At 38.4% G+C, this 19023-nt stretch overlaps 2 protein-coding genes across 2 annotated transcripts; one reads left to right on the top strand and one right to left on the bottom strand.

The window, feature by feature from the left end:
- The first annotated feature begins 11 nt into the window (after positions 1-11).
- Positions 12-8681, top strand: LOC144646754 (ubiquitin carboxyl-terminal hydrolase 30-like). The gene is made up of 12 exons (XM_078506437.1): positions 12-162; positions 1807-1865; positions 1968-2076; positions 2959-3059; positions 3443-3493; positions 3817-3864; positions 4692-4740; positions 4871-4959; positions 5362-5421; positions 5937-6092; positions 6782-7071; positions 8113-8681. Exons 1-12 carry the CDS (start codon positions 12-14, stop codon positions 8330-8332), a joined length of 1383 nt encoding a protein of 460 aa, XP_078362563.1. The 3' UTR covers positions 8333-8681.
- A 140-nt stretch (positions 8682-8821) lies between these two features.
- Positions 8822-18757, bottom strand: LOC144646786 (uncharacterized). The gene is made up of 5 exons (XM_078506473.1): positions 18469-18757; positions 11656-11712; positions 10240-10414; positions 9503-9636; positions 8822-9077 (listed from the first exon to the last, which is right to left on the bottom strand). The coding sequence occupies exons 1-5, from the start codon at positions 18616-18618 to the stop codon at positions 8829-8831; spliced, it is 765 nt and encodes a 254-aa protein (XP_078362599.1). The 5' UTR covers positions 18619-18757; the 3' UTR covers positions 8822-8828.
- Between the last annotated feature and the right edge of the window lie 266 nt (positions 18758-19023).

The raw sequence follows: 19023 nt of genomic DNA, 5'->3' as shown, positions 1-19023 counted from the left end.
TACCTCGTGTAATGATATCCAAAAATGCCAGAAGATTACAGCAAAGAGAAAGAAGCATGGATGGCCGATGTGTGACAGTGTTTGCAGCCGCTGCGGCGATTGGAGCAAGTTTTTATGTATTTTTGGCTCCTAATGGAAAGAAGAAGAAGGCACCTAGGAAAGGTTAGTATTTCTTCTTTCTTTCGAAAGCCAATGGCAAAAACATGTATCAAAGAACAACATGTCACTGAATCATTTGAATGTTGATCCTCAAAATCTTAGCTGACTGCAGCTCACTTAAGAAAAAGGAGATAAAGAACGCATTAGCACTTATACTGAAACTTAAAAAAGTGTCTAGCACACAAATCACATCACTCTTGCAAGTCATCTAAAATTATGTAAAACATCACCCATATTATTTTTTTGGGTGTGTTTTTGTGATATTCAGAATGATTTAAAGGTCCAGCTAACTGTTAGGCTGGTAACACTTACTGGAATCCCAGGAGATATGTGACCATGCTCAAATTATACTTAACACCCGCTTTAAGTGTTACGATCATAGCTATCTTACCCTAACCCTAACACCGAAAAAAAAAAAAAAAAATAAAAGGTCATCCAGGGCTATGGTGCATTTTGATCCATGTTGTGTGTTTAGCACATCGAAAGATGGATGTCGAAAGAAAGCCACTAATTTTGCGCATAACACTGAAAGCAGGTTCTCTAACATGATATCCAAAATTAGCTGTTTGCTCACAGCCAATTAAGAGATAAATAGAGATATTAAAAATTCAGGTAATTGCACATTGAGCCTTACAGACAGCACCACCCTGTGTCAGTTCACACATGGTACGTTCTTAGAGAGACCCTATTTTGCCTCCACTACACAACAAACAAGCACACAGCTATAGGACAAATAAGTTTATTTAGGAGGGCGGCCTGACACGAACCAACCCAAACCACGATAGAGAGACCCTTTTTATGTGTTCTTAATGCAGTTTATTTGTGGGAGGCATGGTTGCCTAAAGTTTTGTTGGTAGCGTGCTGGACTCTGGATCAAGCCATCCAGGTTCAAACCCTGGCCAGGGTCATTATGTTGTGTTCTTGGGCAAGACACGTAACTCTCAAAGTGGCCCTCTACATCCAGGTGTATAAATAGGTACCATCAAAATGGTGCCAGGGGGTGGTGGGTGGTGGCAATCCCTCGTAATGAGTAAGATGTCTACTTGGACATCAGGGCCGGGTTGTTCGAAAGGCGATTAACGCTAACCCAGGATTAAAAGATGATCGAGGTTTTAATTTCTCTTGAAAATTGAAACCAAATTCACGCTAATCCTGGATTAGCTTAATCGTGCTTTGAACAACCGAGCCCAGATGCCAGGAGTTAACCCTGTGAAGAACTAGCATCCTAACCAGTGGGTGGGGACAGGGGGGTATGAACCTCCCACCTCCCGTACCTCTTACTCCTGCTTCCCGCCCCTTTCCGTACTGGTTCCCTCCTCTTTGTCCCATATCTATTGCAAAATATAACGAACATTGCAAAATTTACTTGTTTTCTCCCGGTTCCCGCCACCTTAGGAATCCTACTTTCCGCCCTCTCTTCTCCTAATTCCCGCCCCTTTTCTCCCGGTCTCCCGCCCCCCTGTCCCCCTCCACTATCCAGGTGGGATTACAATTACCCCTAGCCACTTAATGCTACAGAAACTGGGAGAAGCATATGGAACCCACCCCCCCCCCCCAATTACAAATATTGCATAGTCAATTTCATAACTTACAGTATTTCAATTTTACCTGAAAATTTAGTGAGACTGTTGCTTTGCTTATCACCAGATCGTCCTCCTGGTCTCATGAATCTTGGCAACACTTGTTTTATGAATTCTATATTACAGGTTTGTATGGTTTAGTGATGTGTGATGTGTACATGTGATTTAACCAATGTGTACCATTTCCAGTACAGGTGGAATATTTACGTTTTAATCTTCATATTTTAGGGAATTGCATTTTTGCCGTCATTTGTGGCCTGGTTACAGGATTTTTCTGCTGATGAAGATGGTAAACCTTTATCAAGCTTAGCAATGGAGTTAAAAACACTAGTAAAAGGTTTGTACATTAAAATCAAGTGATTATAAAAAGTGTGTACTGGGAAACACTTATAGGAGGCAAGCATGGCTGAGTGGTTTGGGGCGCTGGTATTGTAATCCAGAGGTCTCCGGTTCATGACCTGCCCTGGCCACTAGCTAGATTTGTTTCTCGGTTGTCCTGAGTTCAAATCCTTGACCACGCTTTGTATATAGCCAACTGGTCTGCCTCCTGCCAGTTGGGATTTTTAAACTTGTTGTATTCATTTAAAAATATTTGTTTCCTCTGTTTCAGTGGCATGCCTGTAAACTAGCTATCTCGTAGAGACATGAAGCTAAGTGCATGACCACTATAAACACCATTTATTATTATTATTATTATTATTATTATTATTAACACTTACAGCGAGACGTTTTTAAAGCTGATTTCCAGTTCGTACTGCGCAGACTCGGGGTTTGTTTTTGTTTTTGTTTTGAATTCGTTGAAACGTTACACTTCGGTGACAGCATACATGAAGTTTTTTAGTCCGCCATTACGGTTCGTTTAGTTTAAGAATTCCCGATGAGCTGAAACGTCGGTTTGAAATAGCGTCAAGGTTCTTCTACTCGTTATTATTTGTTCTGCAATGATATCTGGTGCTAATAATGAAGAAAAAGGTAAGTTTGTCACGGAATTTTTAGTTTTGCTTGTAAACATTTCTTCGTGTGAGGCTCACATAAACATTGCAGCCGTGATTGCGCAGTACGGACTGGAATTCATCTTTAAAAAGGTTTTTTTTTTTTTCCGTTTGAACTGTTATCCAGCCAACTTCTGGAACTAGACTGGAGTGCACTGTAACTAACCGGAACTAATTTCTGAAGGTATATTAATATTTATTGACTTACTTTATTAAATCATTTTCAGCTTTAAACAGTGGTTGTCTGGATGGAGAAGACATCATTTGTCCTGACCCTGTGTTAAATGCACTTATTTCGCATGGCTGGGTAATACCTACAGAACAGCAGGTCAGTAGGTAACAGAAGAATAAATACCCAGTGGCAGATCTAGGGGAGGGGTCTGGGAGGCCATGCTTAGAACAAGTTGAGGCCCAAAGGGCTGAGAAAAATTATTTTTGATAGCACCCCCTCCCCCTTATTCTAGGGTCATGATGTTGCCCCCCCCCCCCCCCCTTTATCTGAAGGTCTGGATCTGCCACTGATACCATATCCATGTACTATTGCTTTTGTTTTAAGGAATACATGGTAAACATTGTCATGCATGGGGCTCTATATAATGTCATATACAGGTAATTATTTTCATTTTCAACTCCTGTCAGTGACAAACCAGTATTTTTATTAAAGACATTGCTGTGCAGCTGTGGAATTGACAACATTTGTTTTATTCACAGGATGCCCATGAATTATTTCATGTTCTTTCCTCCACTCTTGAGGATGAAATGGTGAGGATGACTTTTATTTGTTCCTACCAATATTTTCTGAAATCTTGCCTGTATAACTGTATAATTTTATTGTACGGTGTTTACCAGTTCTTACTAAATTATCTCATAATTATAATAATATCATAACAGTCCATCAAACAAAAACTTGTTTAATGTTCATGTTGAAATTAAGGGAGAATAAAAAAAAAAAAAAAAAAAACAAAAAAAAACACCTAACAACCTCTTATATTTTTCAGTAAAAAAGAAAGTGGTTGCTTAGGAATAGTCATGCTCTTTATATAATTATGTGCATAATAAATGTAATGTACTAATTTAACTCGTAGGATGAGCCAGCAGGTGTAATGAATCTGAGTGATATTGCCACAGTTGAGGTGAGTGGTAATGAAATTTGTAAATACTCTAGGTCAACAACATATTTTTTTTGGTTTTACTGGATGAGGTCTCCCTGTCTTTTCAAAGATAAAATGTCATCAAATGAAATCAAAGTTAATTTAGTAAGGGTAACACTAAGGAACTTGTTGCCCTCTTAAAAATAGCTAAGTATAAAAACATTCACAAACAGAAATTTATTTAAAAAAACCTAATTAGAAAATATTAAAAGCCTAATTAAAAAGCAAAAAAACTATATGAGATCAAGATTTCAGGTCATTCCATCAAAATAGAACTGACAGTAGGTTTTCATTCAAACTTCTCCAACTGGTTGTTCATCTCAAGGGAACTTCTTTTTTAAATAAAAAAGAGGGGTCCCGGTTTTAGATTGGGAGTAGGAAGACCTTGAATATGCCCCATAATTCCTTATAATATCAGCTATACAGTACAGGATGTAATATATCAAACATGAGAGGCAGTGTTTCATTGGGATATCCAAACACGGAGAAGAGAGTTGAAAATATACGATGCGCAGCGGAGTATTTTTGACGAAATTCGAGGTGTTTGGATAGCCAATGAAACACTGTCTCGAGTGTTTCAAGTGATATATCTTCTCAATCGAAACAAAAACTACGGAGTAAACGGAGAAATAAAATCGTAAAAATCTATGCTAATTAAGGTCGGGTTTCCAAACCACTGTCACGGTTATAATTTTCTTTGTTTTACTTGATGAATTATTAATGAGTTTGAGAAGTACAATGCAATACTAAGGAATGACCTTTAAAAGCTATGTGAGTGTTTACAGTAAGTGCTGGTCTCTGTTTTACAGACACATGATGATTCAACTGACGACAAATCCATGGTACACAGAAACAAAGGTACACTACAACTTGTGAATTTTAATGAAATGTATTTGGTTCTGAACTGAATCCAAGTTATGAAAGTCAGATTACAGTGAAAGTAATGTAAGTACAAGTTTGTTACTAAAATGTGAATTTATCATTTTAGTGCCCCTCACAAAAGACTGTAATAAACCTCATCTACCATTCCATGGCTTGTTGGCAAGCCAGTTGGTGTGTAAGCAATGTGGAACAAAGGTAAATTACAAAGTCATAGAAATAACACTGCCACTAATAATTATGTAAGATATTTACAATCATTGACAAAACCTTGGAGCAGTTGGTGTTTTTCTTACTTGAAACATGAAAAAGTTAAGAAATTTCTCCTCTCCCCCTTTGCAATGTTGCGTAGCATACAAAAAAAATAATGCCTTCAATTGCTGCCTACTTTTGCTTACAAACTGAAACGCACTGCACGAGGAGTTTGGGCACATTGCGCTATCCAACACTGAAACGTGGGGAATGGGGGGAGGGGTGGGTGGGCCAATGACTTTTGCCAATGATTGTAGCTTTGCACTGTGATTTAAACATGCAATAATGTATAGATGTAGTATGTAAATAATTTTTGATATTCTTGTATTTCTGTTGATTGTTATTTAGTGTCCAGTGAAGTTTGACAGTTATGATAGTCTGTCACTCAGCTTACCAACAACTTTCCAGGTATTTTAACATTCAAGTTTATCCTGGGGTCAAGGGGATGATGGGTATTCAACAATGTTTTAGGAAGATGTGTTCCTCTTGAACCAATGACCTAAGATTTAGTAGTTGTGTTTTGCACCCACCCTACGGTTACAATCTTTGTTTTGATGCTTTAAGCTTGTTTGCACAAATTTTCCTAGTTCTGTGAAAGCAAAACTAAATAAATACGACATAATTACTTTGAAAATTATTGGAAAAGTTTTCCAAATATAAACTGATATTCCAAGCAATCAATGTCTAAATACAACAGGTACTTACTAAAGGCTTGCAATGCATGCAAAGGGCTACAGCTACATAGCCCCTCTCTGCACACATTGTGCCTACAATGCTTCATTATTGTTATTATTATTATTATTATTATTATTACCCCTATTGAATTAACACAATTTCAAACAGGCAATGTGACAATGGAATATAATAGTAATCAGTTTAAAAAAAATCATCTTTTGAACTTTGTCATGTGATTCTATCCACAGATGGGCCTAGCACTAGAAGACCTTTTGCGCATGTTTGTTTGTTCAGAGACAGTGGATTCAGTGGAGTGTCATGGCTGCCGACAACAGCAGCAAACCACAGATGAATCAGCCAGCGCTGTTAGGACTACATTTATCAAACGACTCACACTTGGAAAAGTAAACATTACTGAGTTTTGCATTCAAATTATACAGCAGCAGCAGTAGCAGCTTTCAAAGTTTCAATTATAATTGTAGCCTACGAACAGGCTTCCCGAGCTCATTGATTTCTTTTCGCCCTATGCCCCACTAGGAGCCTGTTTGCAGGCTATTATAATTGTGACACAGTTATTTCTGCCAAACTCTCTCCTCACTGACAAGAAATTATCACAATGAACAGACCTTGGAGTCATCACACAAGTGATACTCTTTCCACATAGCAAAACAGATTTGAAATGAAAAGCATGATTCCCAGTGAATTCTGTAATATAATCTGTCCAGTAACAACAGATGACAATGGAGCTGCACATGAATCAGTTAGTATTTTAAACAAAGAACCAATCAGGTTCAAGATTTTGTTGTTGCTACGCTTATTAGTTTAAATATTAAATAACATTGTCTAACTGGTGGTTTTTATCATGTGTTGCTAAGTAACATCGTATCCCAATGGCGTATCCTTATGCCCTTAGGTAACATGACGTAGCCGTTATGGCATGGTACTGGCGGCGTGACAACTTTTCAAATTCTCGCATATTCTTTGAAATTTGATTGGTTAATAAAGTCCAAAAAAATCTTTCAATGCTGCTGCAACGATTTTGCTTTTAAAAATAAATTTATTCTGAGCCTTTTTCCCTCTTGTCTGTTTTCAGTTACCGCGGTGTCTTTGTATCCATATTCAAAGAACTTACTGGCATTCTAATGGTGTCCCGTATAAAAACAACGCCTTCATTAAATTTCCAGAGTTCCTTGACATGGAGCCGTTTTTATACGAACCTTTGGAGCCGAATAACTCTCTTAAAAAGGACTGTGCTAATGAAAATACACGCAAGTTTGCTTCATTAACAAATGGAGGTCTTCAACTTACAGGAGCCAGTGGCGTGGAGCTAAATGGTTATCTGGATGAGCTGGTCACTTCATTTGTAAAGGCAGACACAAAGAGGTAAACATTTGTTTGTTAAGTGTTACTTATTGATTCTTTGAGACTGGTATTCTTTTTCTGCGCTTATCTGCAAAATTTTATGAGTTTTGGTTGGTTCCTTGTGTGAATTGTTTTGAGCTTGGCATGTGTTAAAACCGTAGCTGTTCAACCGTAATGGCAATGAATTTACATGTTGTATAGAAGCAAACACGACGCATTGTGCTAGAATAACTGCCACATTTATAAAGTACAGTTGAACGCCGTTATATCGAACCATCAGGGGGAACCAAAAAATAGTTCGAAATACCGGAAGTTTAAAATAGCCGATAGTAAATGACTAAAGGCAAATCCAAGGGAACTGGGTTTTAGTTCGAAATAATGGGGAATTCGAAATAACCGGGTTTAACTGTAGCTCCCTAGTGGGGAAAAAGCCGGGGGGGGGGACAAAAATCCGAGTATTTTTTGTCTTATGCCCCACTTGGAAACGTAGGCAAGCAAACATAGACGGATTTCCGCCTGTTCAAGTTTATTTCCGGAGAATGGGGGGTTGGGGGGAGGCTTGGAAGTGGTTCTGTGTAGTGGTCATTGTAAGGTTAAAGGGACTATGTCACAAATTTTAACAGATTTCTGAACAGCCAAAATTGACATTTGTGTCGTAAGAAAACTTAAAAATAATGGTCCATTTTTATTAACAATTGTTAGCGCGTTGGCTGCGTATGGCTCGAATGGAAATGGATTGCAATTTGAAAACGTTTTCAAGTTGTTTCCGCGCGCCTTCAAAAAAAAAGATATTTATAGCCGAACTTTGATTTCTATCCCCAAACAAAGGTTATATCTTCAGTTAAATGTGGAAAGATAATGTTTTCTGGGTAAAGTTGCCTAACACTTATTTCAGAACAGTTTGGACCAAAAATCTGCGAAATTTGATGGAAGAAATGTGACCACGCACTTCTGATCAACATGGTTCCACGTTCTAAAATTTGCAACTCAAAAATTGTAGTTTCAAGTTTTAGGAAGCAGTTGTCGCCTTTTTAACGGATCAGTTTTGTTATTGTCTCGCAGTACCAGCCGTGCAGTGTACCAACTAATGGCGGTCATTGTTCACTTGGGAACCGTTGACAATGGTCATTACGTCACTTACAGGAGATTTGAAACGCCGCAGGGCACTGAGCATGCGTCCAAATGGCTTTACACGTCAGATGAACATGTGGAGGTGGCGTCACGTGATCAAGCCTTATCAAGCTGCGCGTATATGCTTTTCTACGAGAGAACTACTAGATAGCGTGACGTTTGGCGTCTTGGGTAGAGCGTGACATGTTTGGTTAGCGTGTTACGTTACATCTTGGTTATGTTGTACGCAATACTACAGGTGTAATGCGCTGATTGTCATTAAGATGAATGAAGAACAAAATAATGTGATACTTTAATCATTTGGAGTTTTAACGTATTTAATAGGTCTATACAACAGATACTGTTTGGTTAGAAATGACTGAAGAAGTTAGCCCTTTCTCAATCTAGATGCTTGTGTTATATGGTCGGTTTTCCGGTTTCTATAGAACTAGTAACTGCTCGTCAATAAAACTGTTGTTGTCTTCTGAGATCGCGACAGCTACATGTTCACGTTGTTATACCATAGTTAACTATGGTTGTACGAAAAAACAAGACGACATACTGCTATTAATATAAAGAACTATCCTACGGATCTTTGGCCATATCTATCACGGACGCCATCATGGTTACCGAAATGCATAAACAGAGCGCTCCAAAGCAGAACCATTCTATGCTTTTGGTGGTATTGCTTCGCCTCCAGGATTTTCGCCCTGTCCTGAGGCCGCTGGGTACTGGGGTGGAGGGTACTGGCCGACTGAAGGTGCGGGGTACTGGGGATACTGTTGTTGAGGATATTGGCCAGAATGTGCCTGGGGATACTGAGCTGGGTAACCTTCTGCGGGGTGCTGGGTAGTAGTGTAAAGCACGGAAGACTGGGTCCCAGACGGCTGCTGAACCACTACCACTGCGCCGGGTTGCTGCAACGAGAGAGGATGAACAGAACCAATCAAACGTTATCAAGTTCGGGAGCCCATTAGGGAGCGTGCAACTTCCATACTGCGTCTGTAAAACGGCGTTTTAACAAGTAAAGCTATTTTTAGACACAATTTTCCCGCGAATTGGTTTCGGATAGCCAATCACAAGCGATTTCGTTATAGACTGTTGATACGTAACTACAGTACCTCGTCCACCTGGGAAGTTAACATAGCGGATACATGCAAGGAAACTCTTTCGGATTGTACTGACAGTATTTCAAGCAATGATTTCAGTACTTGCAGTACTTACTTCAGTTCTGTTGCTCAAGAAAATTGTCAGCTTTTGACAAATAAAAAAAGAGACTTGTGAAGGAAAACGTGTTAAATTTTGCCCTTGTTACTTACCAGATTAAAAATACATTTATTACCTGATTTCTAGCGCAGCACGTGCCCATGCATCCCACAATGGAACCAGCAAGTGTAACAATCGTACCACAAGCAGAAAATATCGTCATAGCCAGGAACATGCTGTCAATGGAGGAGATCACATCACATGTCTCCACTTGAAAAAGAAAAATTAAATAAATCAATCAATATCTGTTAAAAAGGGGGCCTATCTCTTACTTAAAACCATAAGTTTTGGCGTAACTGATTTTTTTGGCAGAATAAAAGTTGTATTAGAAAGCTGCGAGTCATATGTGGGGGAAGGATTGCGCACCCTCTGCACCCTCCCCTTAGACCCGCCTCTGGCCCTTTAATCAGCAATATACTGAAGAGGAAGTTTCAAATTGGAAGAGTAGTTCATGAGAAACTTTGTCATTAAAGTATCTGGCTTGGTAGTGACGTGTCTTACCATAACAACTCTTATTTCTAACTTTCTGGGAACAAGCCCATTTTTTTTTTGTCATTCGATCAAATATAGCACGTGAACTTGCAAGTGTTCACGTGTCTTTCTTGCGAGAACTGTGAAAGATGCCACGTGTATGTTGCTTAGCAATCTTATAAGTTGCCGCGGGCTCAGGTGGGATCCGAGCACGACTTAACCTTGTTCCAAGGGTCTCTCTCTCTCTCTCTCTAGGGTCGGGGAGAGAGAGACCCTGGGAACGAGGTTGAGGGCGACCATAAAAGGCATTGTTCAGCAGAATCGATTTATGGATGCACTTACGATCGATGGGGATAGGTTCGCCTTTACTGTTTCGACAATGGCATGTTCCACCATAAGTTTGGCAGTCTGTAGCGACCCGGAAGAGACGCCAGAAAATGTAACCGAGAGCAGCTATGGCGGCTTGTACTCCCACAATAATCACAAGAATGATGCAAGATACCAGGAAAAATATCATCTGAAGAAACAATAGACAGAGATACAGGAATAGCTGTTAGTCCGGATAAGATTTGCTGAAAAGGGTTTTAATCACAGCAGTTTACCCATGTAACCCATTCCTACACCTCCCACCATACCCCAAAAATCAAATTGTCAGTGATATCACGAGCATCACACCACAACAACAACAACAACAACAAGCTTTATTTGCATGACTGTAAATTTGTTACAATATTGCAAAAGCGTCAACTTATTTAGTAATAATAATAATAATAAAAATAATAAAATAATAATAATATATAGTAAAAACAAAAATGATTCATATAAAATTAATAACATTGACAGTATTTTGTTACGTAAATCAAAACAAGATGATATAAATTTAATCAATTGCATGGTCACAAAATGATCGGAAGAATTCATTAATTCTAAAATCAAGTCAGGCACTGGTAGTCGGCTGACATTTAAGATGATAGGCTGTATTGTCTTGTAAAAGTTATCTCTTATTGTTGTATATTTGGAACAATAAAAGAGAAAATGAATTTCATCTTCGGTTTTATTACAATCACAGACCGGGCAGAGCCTATTATGTCTGGGCGTATTGTTATATATGCCTAGTTCGATCATTAACTTATGATTACGTAATTTAGCTAATGTTCTCCTACCAGAAACTCTCCTAGTTAACTCTAGATAAATGGAGGTAGCATATTCGTTCTTAAAAGATCTATAAAATTCTAGTTTTTGAGAATGCTGTAGAGTATGCTGTCAATACGAAATATATTTCTGTTTCATTGACTGCAGAAACATTGTCACTTTTGCGGTGTCTACTAAATCAGGATTAAAATTACTAAAATTAAAATATTCGGATATCTTCATAAGATTAGAGTAAAAACTATTTTTACCAGCGGTGTGAAGTTCTAATGAAATTAAAAAAGAGACGAGGCTGTTCAGAAGCCCATGATCTTGAAGGGCTTGATGATGATGTTCATTTAAGCACCTGGTAGCTCTCCCCGATTGACTAGAACGCCAAGCTTCGCTGGCTAGTTTGTTTGAGTCTTGTATGAGTCGTGACGTCAATCGCGCGCTTCGCTATTGGACTAAACATATTTATTTTGGTAATAATTTCATACAAACTGGAGAATCTACGACAGGAGCATTAAGCATTCATCATTTAGTGGGAGGGAGGGTCTTTAAACTTGTGTCTATTTATTTAAAAAGACTCCATGTCCGCTGGACGAGGATTTTACCATATTTACTTACCAACGTCTTGTTCCTGTATCGCCATACGAAGATTCCCAAGAGGGCTGCAAAGATCAACTGCAAAAAAAAAAACGTTTGTAAAAAGGGTTGGATGCAATTATTAAATGACAAAAACTATTAGGTTTTGGGTGATATTATAACATGATCTGGATGAGATGCAGATGATCTGATAAAACAAGAGCCGGTTCATCAGATGTTAGACCGGCAAGCTATACAACACCTGGGACAACAGTACAAATGTTGTTTAAGACTGCCTCAAACTTGATCCGCCTTTTCCAACCTCGGCGACATAGTGCAACATAGTAGTTACGCCAATGAAATACAATGTTATAAAAATTTTACGTAAAATATTGTGTCCGTTAAAGCTGGGGTTGGACCGGGGGGTTTACAGGGCCCTTCTTTCGTGTCTTGCCACAGTGTTGTCAGTTAATTAAGTCTCTCTCCATCAATCCTCCCAAAAAGTGCGAACTGCAGCCGTATCCAGTCCGATCTGTTTCCTTCTAGGTTGGTTTTGCAACTATTTATCAGAGATAACTACACAGCACTTAAGCATACTGAAAAAAATTGTTGAGAACATATGGTGAAAAGATTTGTTTTGCTCTCAAAATGCAAACGTTATCAGGCCCACGCTCTCTCCACTGACTCCCAAAACGTCTTTGTGGGTGGTGGGGGGGGGGGGAAGATTGGCACTGCGGTAAAGAGACTAATCAGTATATTAACGGGGGGATCGAGAAATTTTTGCGGGGTGGGGAGGGCAGGATAGATCACTTGATTTGAATAATACAGAATGGGTATGTGTCATATTTGAAGCTATTGGTATCGATCAGTTTCAGGCCGGAGATTTAAGGCCATAATGCTTGAAATTTTTCAGGCTAAAATACGAAATTTCCTACCGGCACATTGCAAAGATTAATTCGCGGTACATTTTATGACAAGTGTTATTGATGTGTAAAGGAAAACCTTTTTGTAATATAGTTTGTCCATTCAGTATTGTGTAAATAATGTCATATTTGTTTTCTTTCATGCATAGGCAATTTGAATATATTGAAATGAAATTAAATATTCCATTTTAATTCCTTTTGGCTAAAGACATTTTTTCAAGTTTTTTGATATGCAAGAATAGACACCAATCTAAAAAATATATGAATTAAAATTAACATTTTATCGTCAAAAATTCGAAACTTCCTTTTGCACGGCCAGAATTGCAGAATCAAGACAACTACTGCTGAACACACTTACTTAAAAATCTGTTTTTCAACAATAAATGTTATGAATAAAAATTAGTGTAAATAAAGGCTTTCTGTTTAATTTCATGTCGGGTATTTCTTATCTGTTTTCCGAACTACATCAACGAAATTGGACTATCTTCCGTCGGCAAACCTCAAGCATGCTTGTCACCAGCTCGTTCAGTTCTTCAGCTCAATCTCTGTTGATACTTTCGATGACTGATGTTCATGTACTTTCTTGAGCTTGATCAGCATTAAAAATGTTTAGATACACATTCACAAATAAGCCCAAGATTATTATTTTAAGTAGTATTTTTTAGGCCATGTTTACAAGGAGAATACTCTTGCCGGAGTAGCGGTTTCTCCGTACAAGACCCTGTTTACAAGGCATGTACGTCTCGTAAACAGGGTGTTGTACCGGCCGGCGATATTTGATTTTGTCATGTGTTAGCTTTTTTTAAGTCAACCGCTTTATCCTCTGACCTTGTGTAAGAGCTGAAAGATATCCTTTGTTTTTGAAATAAAGGCTTATAAACTGAATGGTTCGAATGCTTTTTTAAGAGTGTGCCCGTGAGAGAACAGGGCAGAACCAGGTAACAAGTGCTACAGCTCATATCACCGATTTCGCCCAAACTTAGCATAAATGTTGGGTATGGTGAGCTATTTACTGTGGCAAAACATTAACTCAAAATATTTTATTCCCTTCAAGTTATGGCACCTTTTGAAAAAATGGCCATTTTTCACTAATTTATGCATATTTAATTAGCTGACTTTGATTGACCAGTTCCACAAGAAAAAAAGACTTCTGAAAATAAAATTCACTGCACTATATTCTTTGGTTATTAGGCTTTAAGTACAATAATTCCCTTCAACCGTCCGATTTGATTTCTTCTCCTCAAACGGTCTTTTGGAAGGTACACATTTCGTACTGTTGGAAATAGCCTTTAACTAGTGCCCAATATCTCCCATGAGCAACAACTTATATACATTATTCTTACATGGGTAATGAAATCCATCATTAAACTTCACAAAAATGTCACAAAATGTCTGGGGACTTCAATATTTTATTAGTATTGAGGAACTAAACACACGTGACTTAACGATTTCTTGCTATTTCATCAAAATTCACCGAAACACAAAAGCCATTTATTTGCCTTAATTTGGCATAAAATCGGTACGAAATAGCTAATCAAGCATAAATCTATAGATAACAATCAAAATATTGGCGAAGAAAAGGCAGTTAGGACATTTTTCGGAGCGTTTTCAGAGCCATATAATTCGGCAATGTTGTGATAGCAAATGTAAAAATAGCAGCGAAAGATTTTCTTCAAAAGCTCGCTCAATTCAACATTAGGCACATCAAAGTTAAGAAACAAGAAAGTAATACTACATACATGCCACTTATCGACACACAGATGCTTTCTTTTGAGGAATTTGTTCTTCCTCGCGGCACTTCGATTCTTCGATCGATCTCAATTGACATGTACTGTTGCTTTGAGGCGCGCTGAACTTAGTCAATCCATCGTGGTTCATCCTTCGTGAAAGGTGTAAACAGGATGTCAATAAAGTCATTCAAAGAGCTGTTCAAAGTTCACGGAAGGACACTTGTCTCAGCCAGTTTGCATGAAATAAATTTAACTGGAAAATAAACAGCCGCCATGTTGAATTTCTACCTTTGAGCCTGCCGTTTCAGTCAGCGGTACGGCCGTTCACTGGGTATCACGCGTCCATCACGCGTGACCACACGCGCGATCATTTGCTTTTCCTCCGCGAGTGTTCGTTGGATGCGTTTGTGATGAAAATGAAAATATTTTCAAATTGTCGTAGGGAAAACAATTTCCTACGCTACAGCTCCAAGGGTTTACCGCAATGTGATGCTGAACGAACTCTAGGGTGCTTACCATTTGTTGGAGAGAACCGGTTGGAATGACCACTGAAAAATGGAAAGGCTTCTTTCCAAAATTAGCAAACTAACCGAAATAGATGTCGCTTACCATTTGTAGCTCAGTTTCCTGTTATTTCTTTCCGTTGGTGGGAGACTTGAAGGATGGGAGACTGGAACTGGGAAACCTTACAAATGGTAAGAAAATTTCTGACGTTCCGTCAATTTCCAAAGAGATTTTCCAGAAAAAAAACTGTTCCATTTGACTTTCACCGAAACAGAGTTCTTGATTTTTCTGTTCAACGGTCGGCATGCACGGCAACCAAATCAAAATAATTGTTTATGTTCCAAAATGACGCTAAATGGCGGTATAAAACTGCTCCGACGTCTCGGCAATACTGCCTTTTTTGGGGTGGCACCCTGAAGAAGGCAGTATTGCCGAAACGTCGGAGCAGTTTTATACCGCCATTTAGCGTCATTTTGGAGCATAAACAATTATTTTTAGCATAAAAGACGCTACACAGTTAAACAAATCAAAATGTCAACGTCTCCCAGTTACTTTTCAGACATTTGTATTTTTTTTATAGCTTGTTCAAATTCCCCTCCCCTGGCGGAAATAGTGATTAATACCGCGCATAACGATTACATTTTTTGACCAAATTCCCCTACCCCTGGGGCATAAATGGGGAAAAATGAATAACTCAGCAAAATTGGAGAATAACGTTTACCACGGGATAAATCACTATACGGTGGATAGCGAGGTAGGTTTTGTAATCGTTTCTTGCGCAAGTGCTTTAGTTAGGGGAGCGTCTGTGCTGAACTGAACAAAGTATTCACGTACGACATGCCTTTAGCGACGCAGTCTATATGGCGCAGCAAATATATACATATATCTATAAAGGTGTGAATGTAGAGAGAGAAAACGACAAAGAATAAAACGGGTTTTCCTCGCGTTGACCTCGAAAAAGACAGAAGACTACCTGTGCTGGTTGAAACATTAGCTAATAAGTTTGGCCGTCTTGCGTAGTACTAGTCTTGCAATAAATTTGTTTAGTTTTAATGCGGGGTTTAAGCACTCTACAAAAGTCTGCATTCGCGTCTTTGTAACTCACATAGCCACTTAAATTGAGTCGGTGATGAAGAAAATTATCATTTGAAGCCGCAATTCGTCACTTGCAATGTGGGCACTCAAGAGGAAAAATTTGTCCCCATAAAAGCCCTTTTCTGAAACAAAACTGCAGTAATGACATTTATCGGTAAATGGACAGATGGAGAACTTTGTGGGATCCCGAAAAAGAGAGTGGGTACAAATTCAGTCTCCTAGCTACCAAAGTGTAATATAATATAGACGATTTGAACAGAAGGAATAGATGTACACAGGCCAGGCTAACAACCTGACCGCCATTTCTTCGAATGTCCATATTCACCCCCTCCCCCACCTCCCAAAAAAGACAGAAACAACAAAAAAACAATAAACATACTAGTTTTAACCTGATATAAGATGGAAAAACTTGCTCTGATTATTTAATGGTTTCCGACATTTCAGAGCTCAATTTCAGAGCATCAAAACCGATTGCATCGCATACATTACACTGCATCCAGTGTATTTCTCTTCAACTATTTATCAAAAAAATTCAATGGAGAAGTTGAAAAAAATTCTCACTTTTACAAGAAACGCACACTACTTATAAGGCTAAGATCAAGCCCCGGTTGTTCAGAGGGTAGATAACGCCATCCGCTACTTATTCCGACAAAAACAAACATTTGCGGAGGAAAAGCAAATGAACACGCGTGTGTATAGCTGTGTATAGCTGTGTTGGGCTATGTATAGGCGTGTATAGCTGTGTAGGGCTAGGCTATGTATCCCTTTTATGAATATCCCTATATAGGATTTAGTCAAACAACTATATGATGACTACACTACGTACTTGCCCCAGTGAACGCCCGTACCGCTGACTGAAACGGCAGGCTCAAAGGTAGAAATACAACATGGCGGCTGTTTATTTTCTAGTTAAATTTATTTCATGCAAACTGGCTGAGACAAGTGTCCTTCCGTGAACTTTGAACAGCTCTTTGAATGACTTTATTGACAACCTGTTTACACCTTTCACGAAGAATGAACCACGATGTATTGGCTAAGTTCATCGCGCCTCAAAGCAACAGTACATGTCAATTGAGATCGATCGAAGGATCGAAGTGCAGCGAGGAAGAACAAATTCTTCAAAAGAAAGCATCTGTGTGTCGATAAGTGGCATGTATGTAGTATTACTTTCTTGTTTCTTAACTTTGATGTGCCTAAATGTTGAATTGAGCGAGCTTTTGAAGAAAATCTTTCGCTGCTATTTTTACATTTACTATCACAACATTGCCGAATTATATGGCTCTGAAAACGCTCCGAAAAATGCCCTAACTGCCAATCTTCGCCAATATTTTGATTGTTATCTATAGATTTATGCTTGATTAGCTATTTCGTACCGATTTTATGCCAAATTGAGGCAAATAAATGGCTTCTGTGTTTCGGTGAATTTTGATGAAATAGCAAGAAATCGTTAAGTCACGTGTGTTTAGTTCCTCAATACTAATAGAATATTAAAGTCCCCAGACATTTTGTGGCATTTTTGTGAAGTTTAATGATGGATTTCATTACCCATGTAAGAATAATGTATATAAGTTGTTGCTCATGGGAGATATTGGGCACTAGTTAAAGGCTATTTCCAACAGTACGAAATGTGTACCTTCCAAAAGACCGTTTGAAGAGAAGAAATCAAATCAGACGGTTGAAGTGAGTTATTGTACTTAAAGCCTAATAACCACAGAATATAACGCAGTGAATTTTATTTTCAGAAGTCTTTTTTTCTTGTGGAACTGGTCAATCAAAGTCAGCTAATTAAATATGCATAAATTAGTGAAAAATGGCCATTTTTTCAAAAGGTGCCATAACTTGAAGGGAATAATATATTTTGAGTTGATGTTTTGCCACAGTAAATAGCTCACCATACCCAACATTTATGCTAAGTTTGGGCGAATTTGGTGACATGAGCTGTATCACATGTTGCCTGGTCCTCTTATGGACACACTCTTAAAAAACCTTAATCTGTTCGTTATAGGCTTTCGCTAACTACATATTACTAGCAACATAACCAATACATAAGGAGATAAATATTTTCTTTATGTCGTAATATGTTGTTCACACTGGCAACATAACACCAGGGGTGTGTTATTGCGTTTCCGTGATCGTGTCTTTTATGTTATGTCGCTAGTGTGATCAAAACTTAACAAAGAAGGAAATGATTTAAAAATCGTTCATCATCGTGGAGGCTTTCCCGATTTTAATTAATATTCTTATGTTGATTCCGTCCTTATCAGCCTCTCGTGTATACTTACGTTATTCTTAGTTCACTAGTGGAAATCAGTCCTCATACAATGTAGAAAGGGACAATAGTTAGAGTGAAATCACACTGTCATCAGTAAATTCATCGATCAGGAAATTAAAGAACCAAGTGAAGAAAATCGCGATTGATATCTTACGGGTTTTTCATCATGTCTCGTCTGTGTTTTCCTTTCCGTTCAAAATAAACATTGCCTAAATACATGTATTAATGTTCAAGCGTTCTTATACAAGACTTTTAACTTATATTTATGATGTTACAAATAAACTTGATATTAACCATTAGTAGAACAAAAAATTGAGATCCGGAAACTCACACCAAATCCAGACCAAAGTCCGTGTCCTCCGTAGCCATTATAGCCAAGCCATATGAACCCACAAATACAATTGCCAAGACCGCATAAGCCGGCTGCTATTCCAATCATACCAGTCGACTTCGCCAATCCAACTTCCACAGAATTCGACATGATGCCGAGAGTTTTCCTTTTGAATAGAAGCGGAGCTCCTTGTTTGAGTCAAGGCTTGACTTTTCTTCAGAGGAACTGGCACTGCCTCGAACTGCCGCCCAATGCAATACGGTCTCAACAAAACAAAAGTCTTCACCTGTTTTTAATGCGATAAATGCAAATGTAAATGTATTGACTGACAAGCAAGAAAATACTGGCGTTTTGTCAGTGGTCGTAAGGTTTTAATTTTACCTTCTATTCAGGACCGACAAATGAACTGTCTTGCAAATTATTAAAAACTGAAACCTGACGCGCAGTTTGACAGATCCATAATTTAGAATTTTATAAAACCATTTCAGTGGCTACTCAGTGGAGATATTGAAATTGCACTTTATTAATTTATATCAGTCTCTCATACTAGTCTAT

The sequence above is a fragment of the Oculina patagonica genome, chromosome 3 (genome assembly GCF_052425735.1).
Source record: "Oculina patagonica isolate OP01 chromosome 3, crgOcupat, whole genome shotgun sequence".
In the NCBI taxonomy this organism is placed as follows: Eukaryota; Metazoa; Cnidaria; class Anthozoa; order Scleractinia; family Oculinidae; genus Oculina; species Oculina patagonica.
The sequence above is the reverse complement of the archived record's forward strand: the minus strand, read 5'-3'. Positions and strand labels throughout refer to the sequence as shown.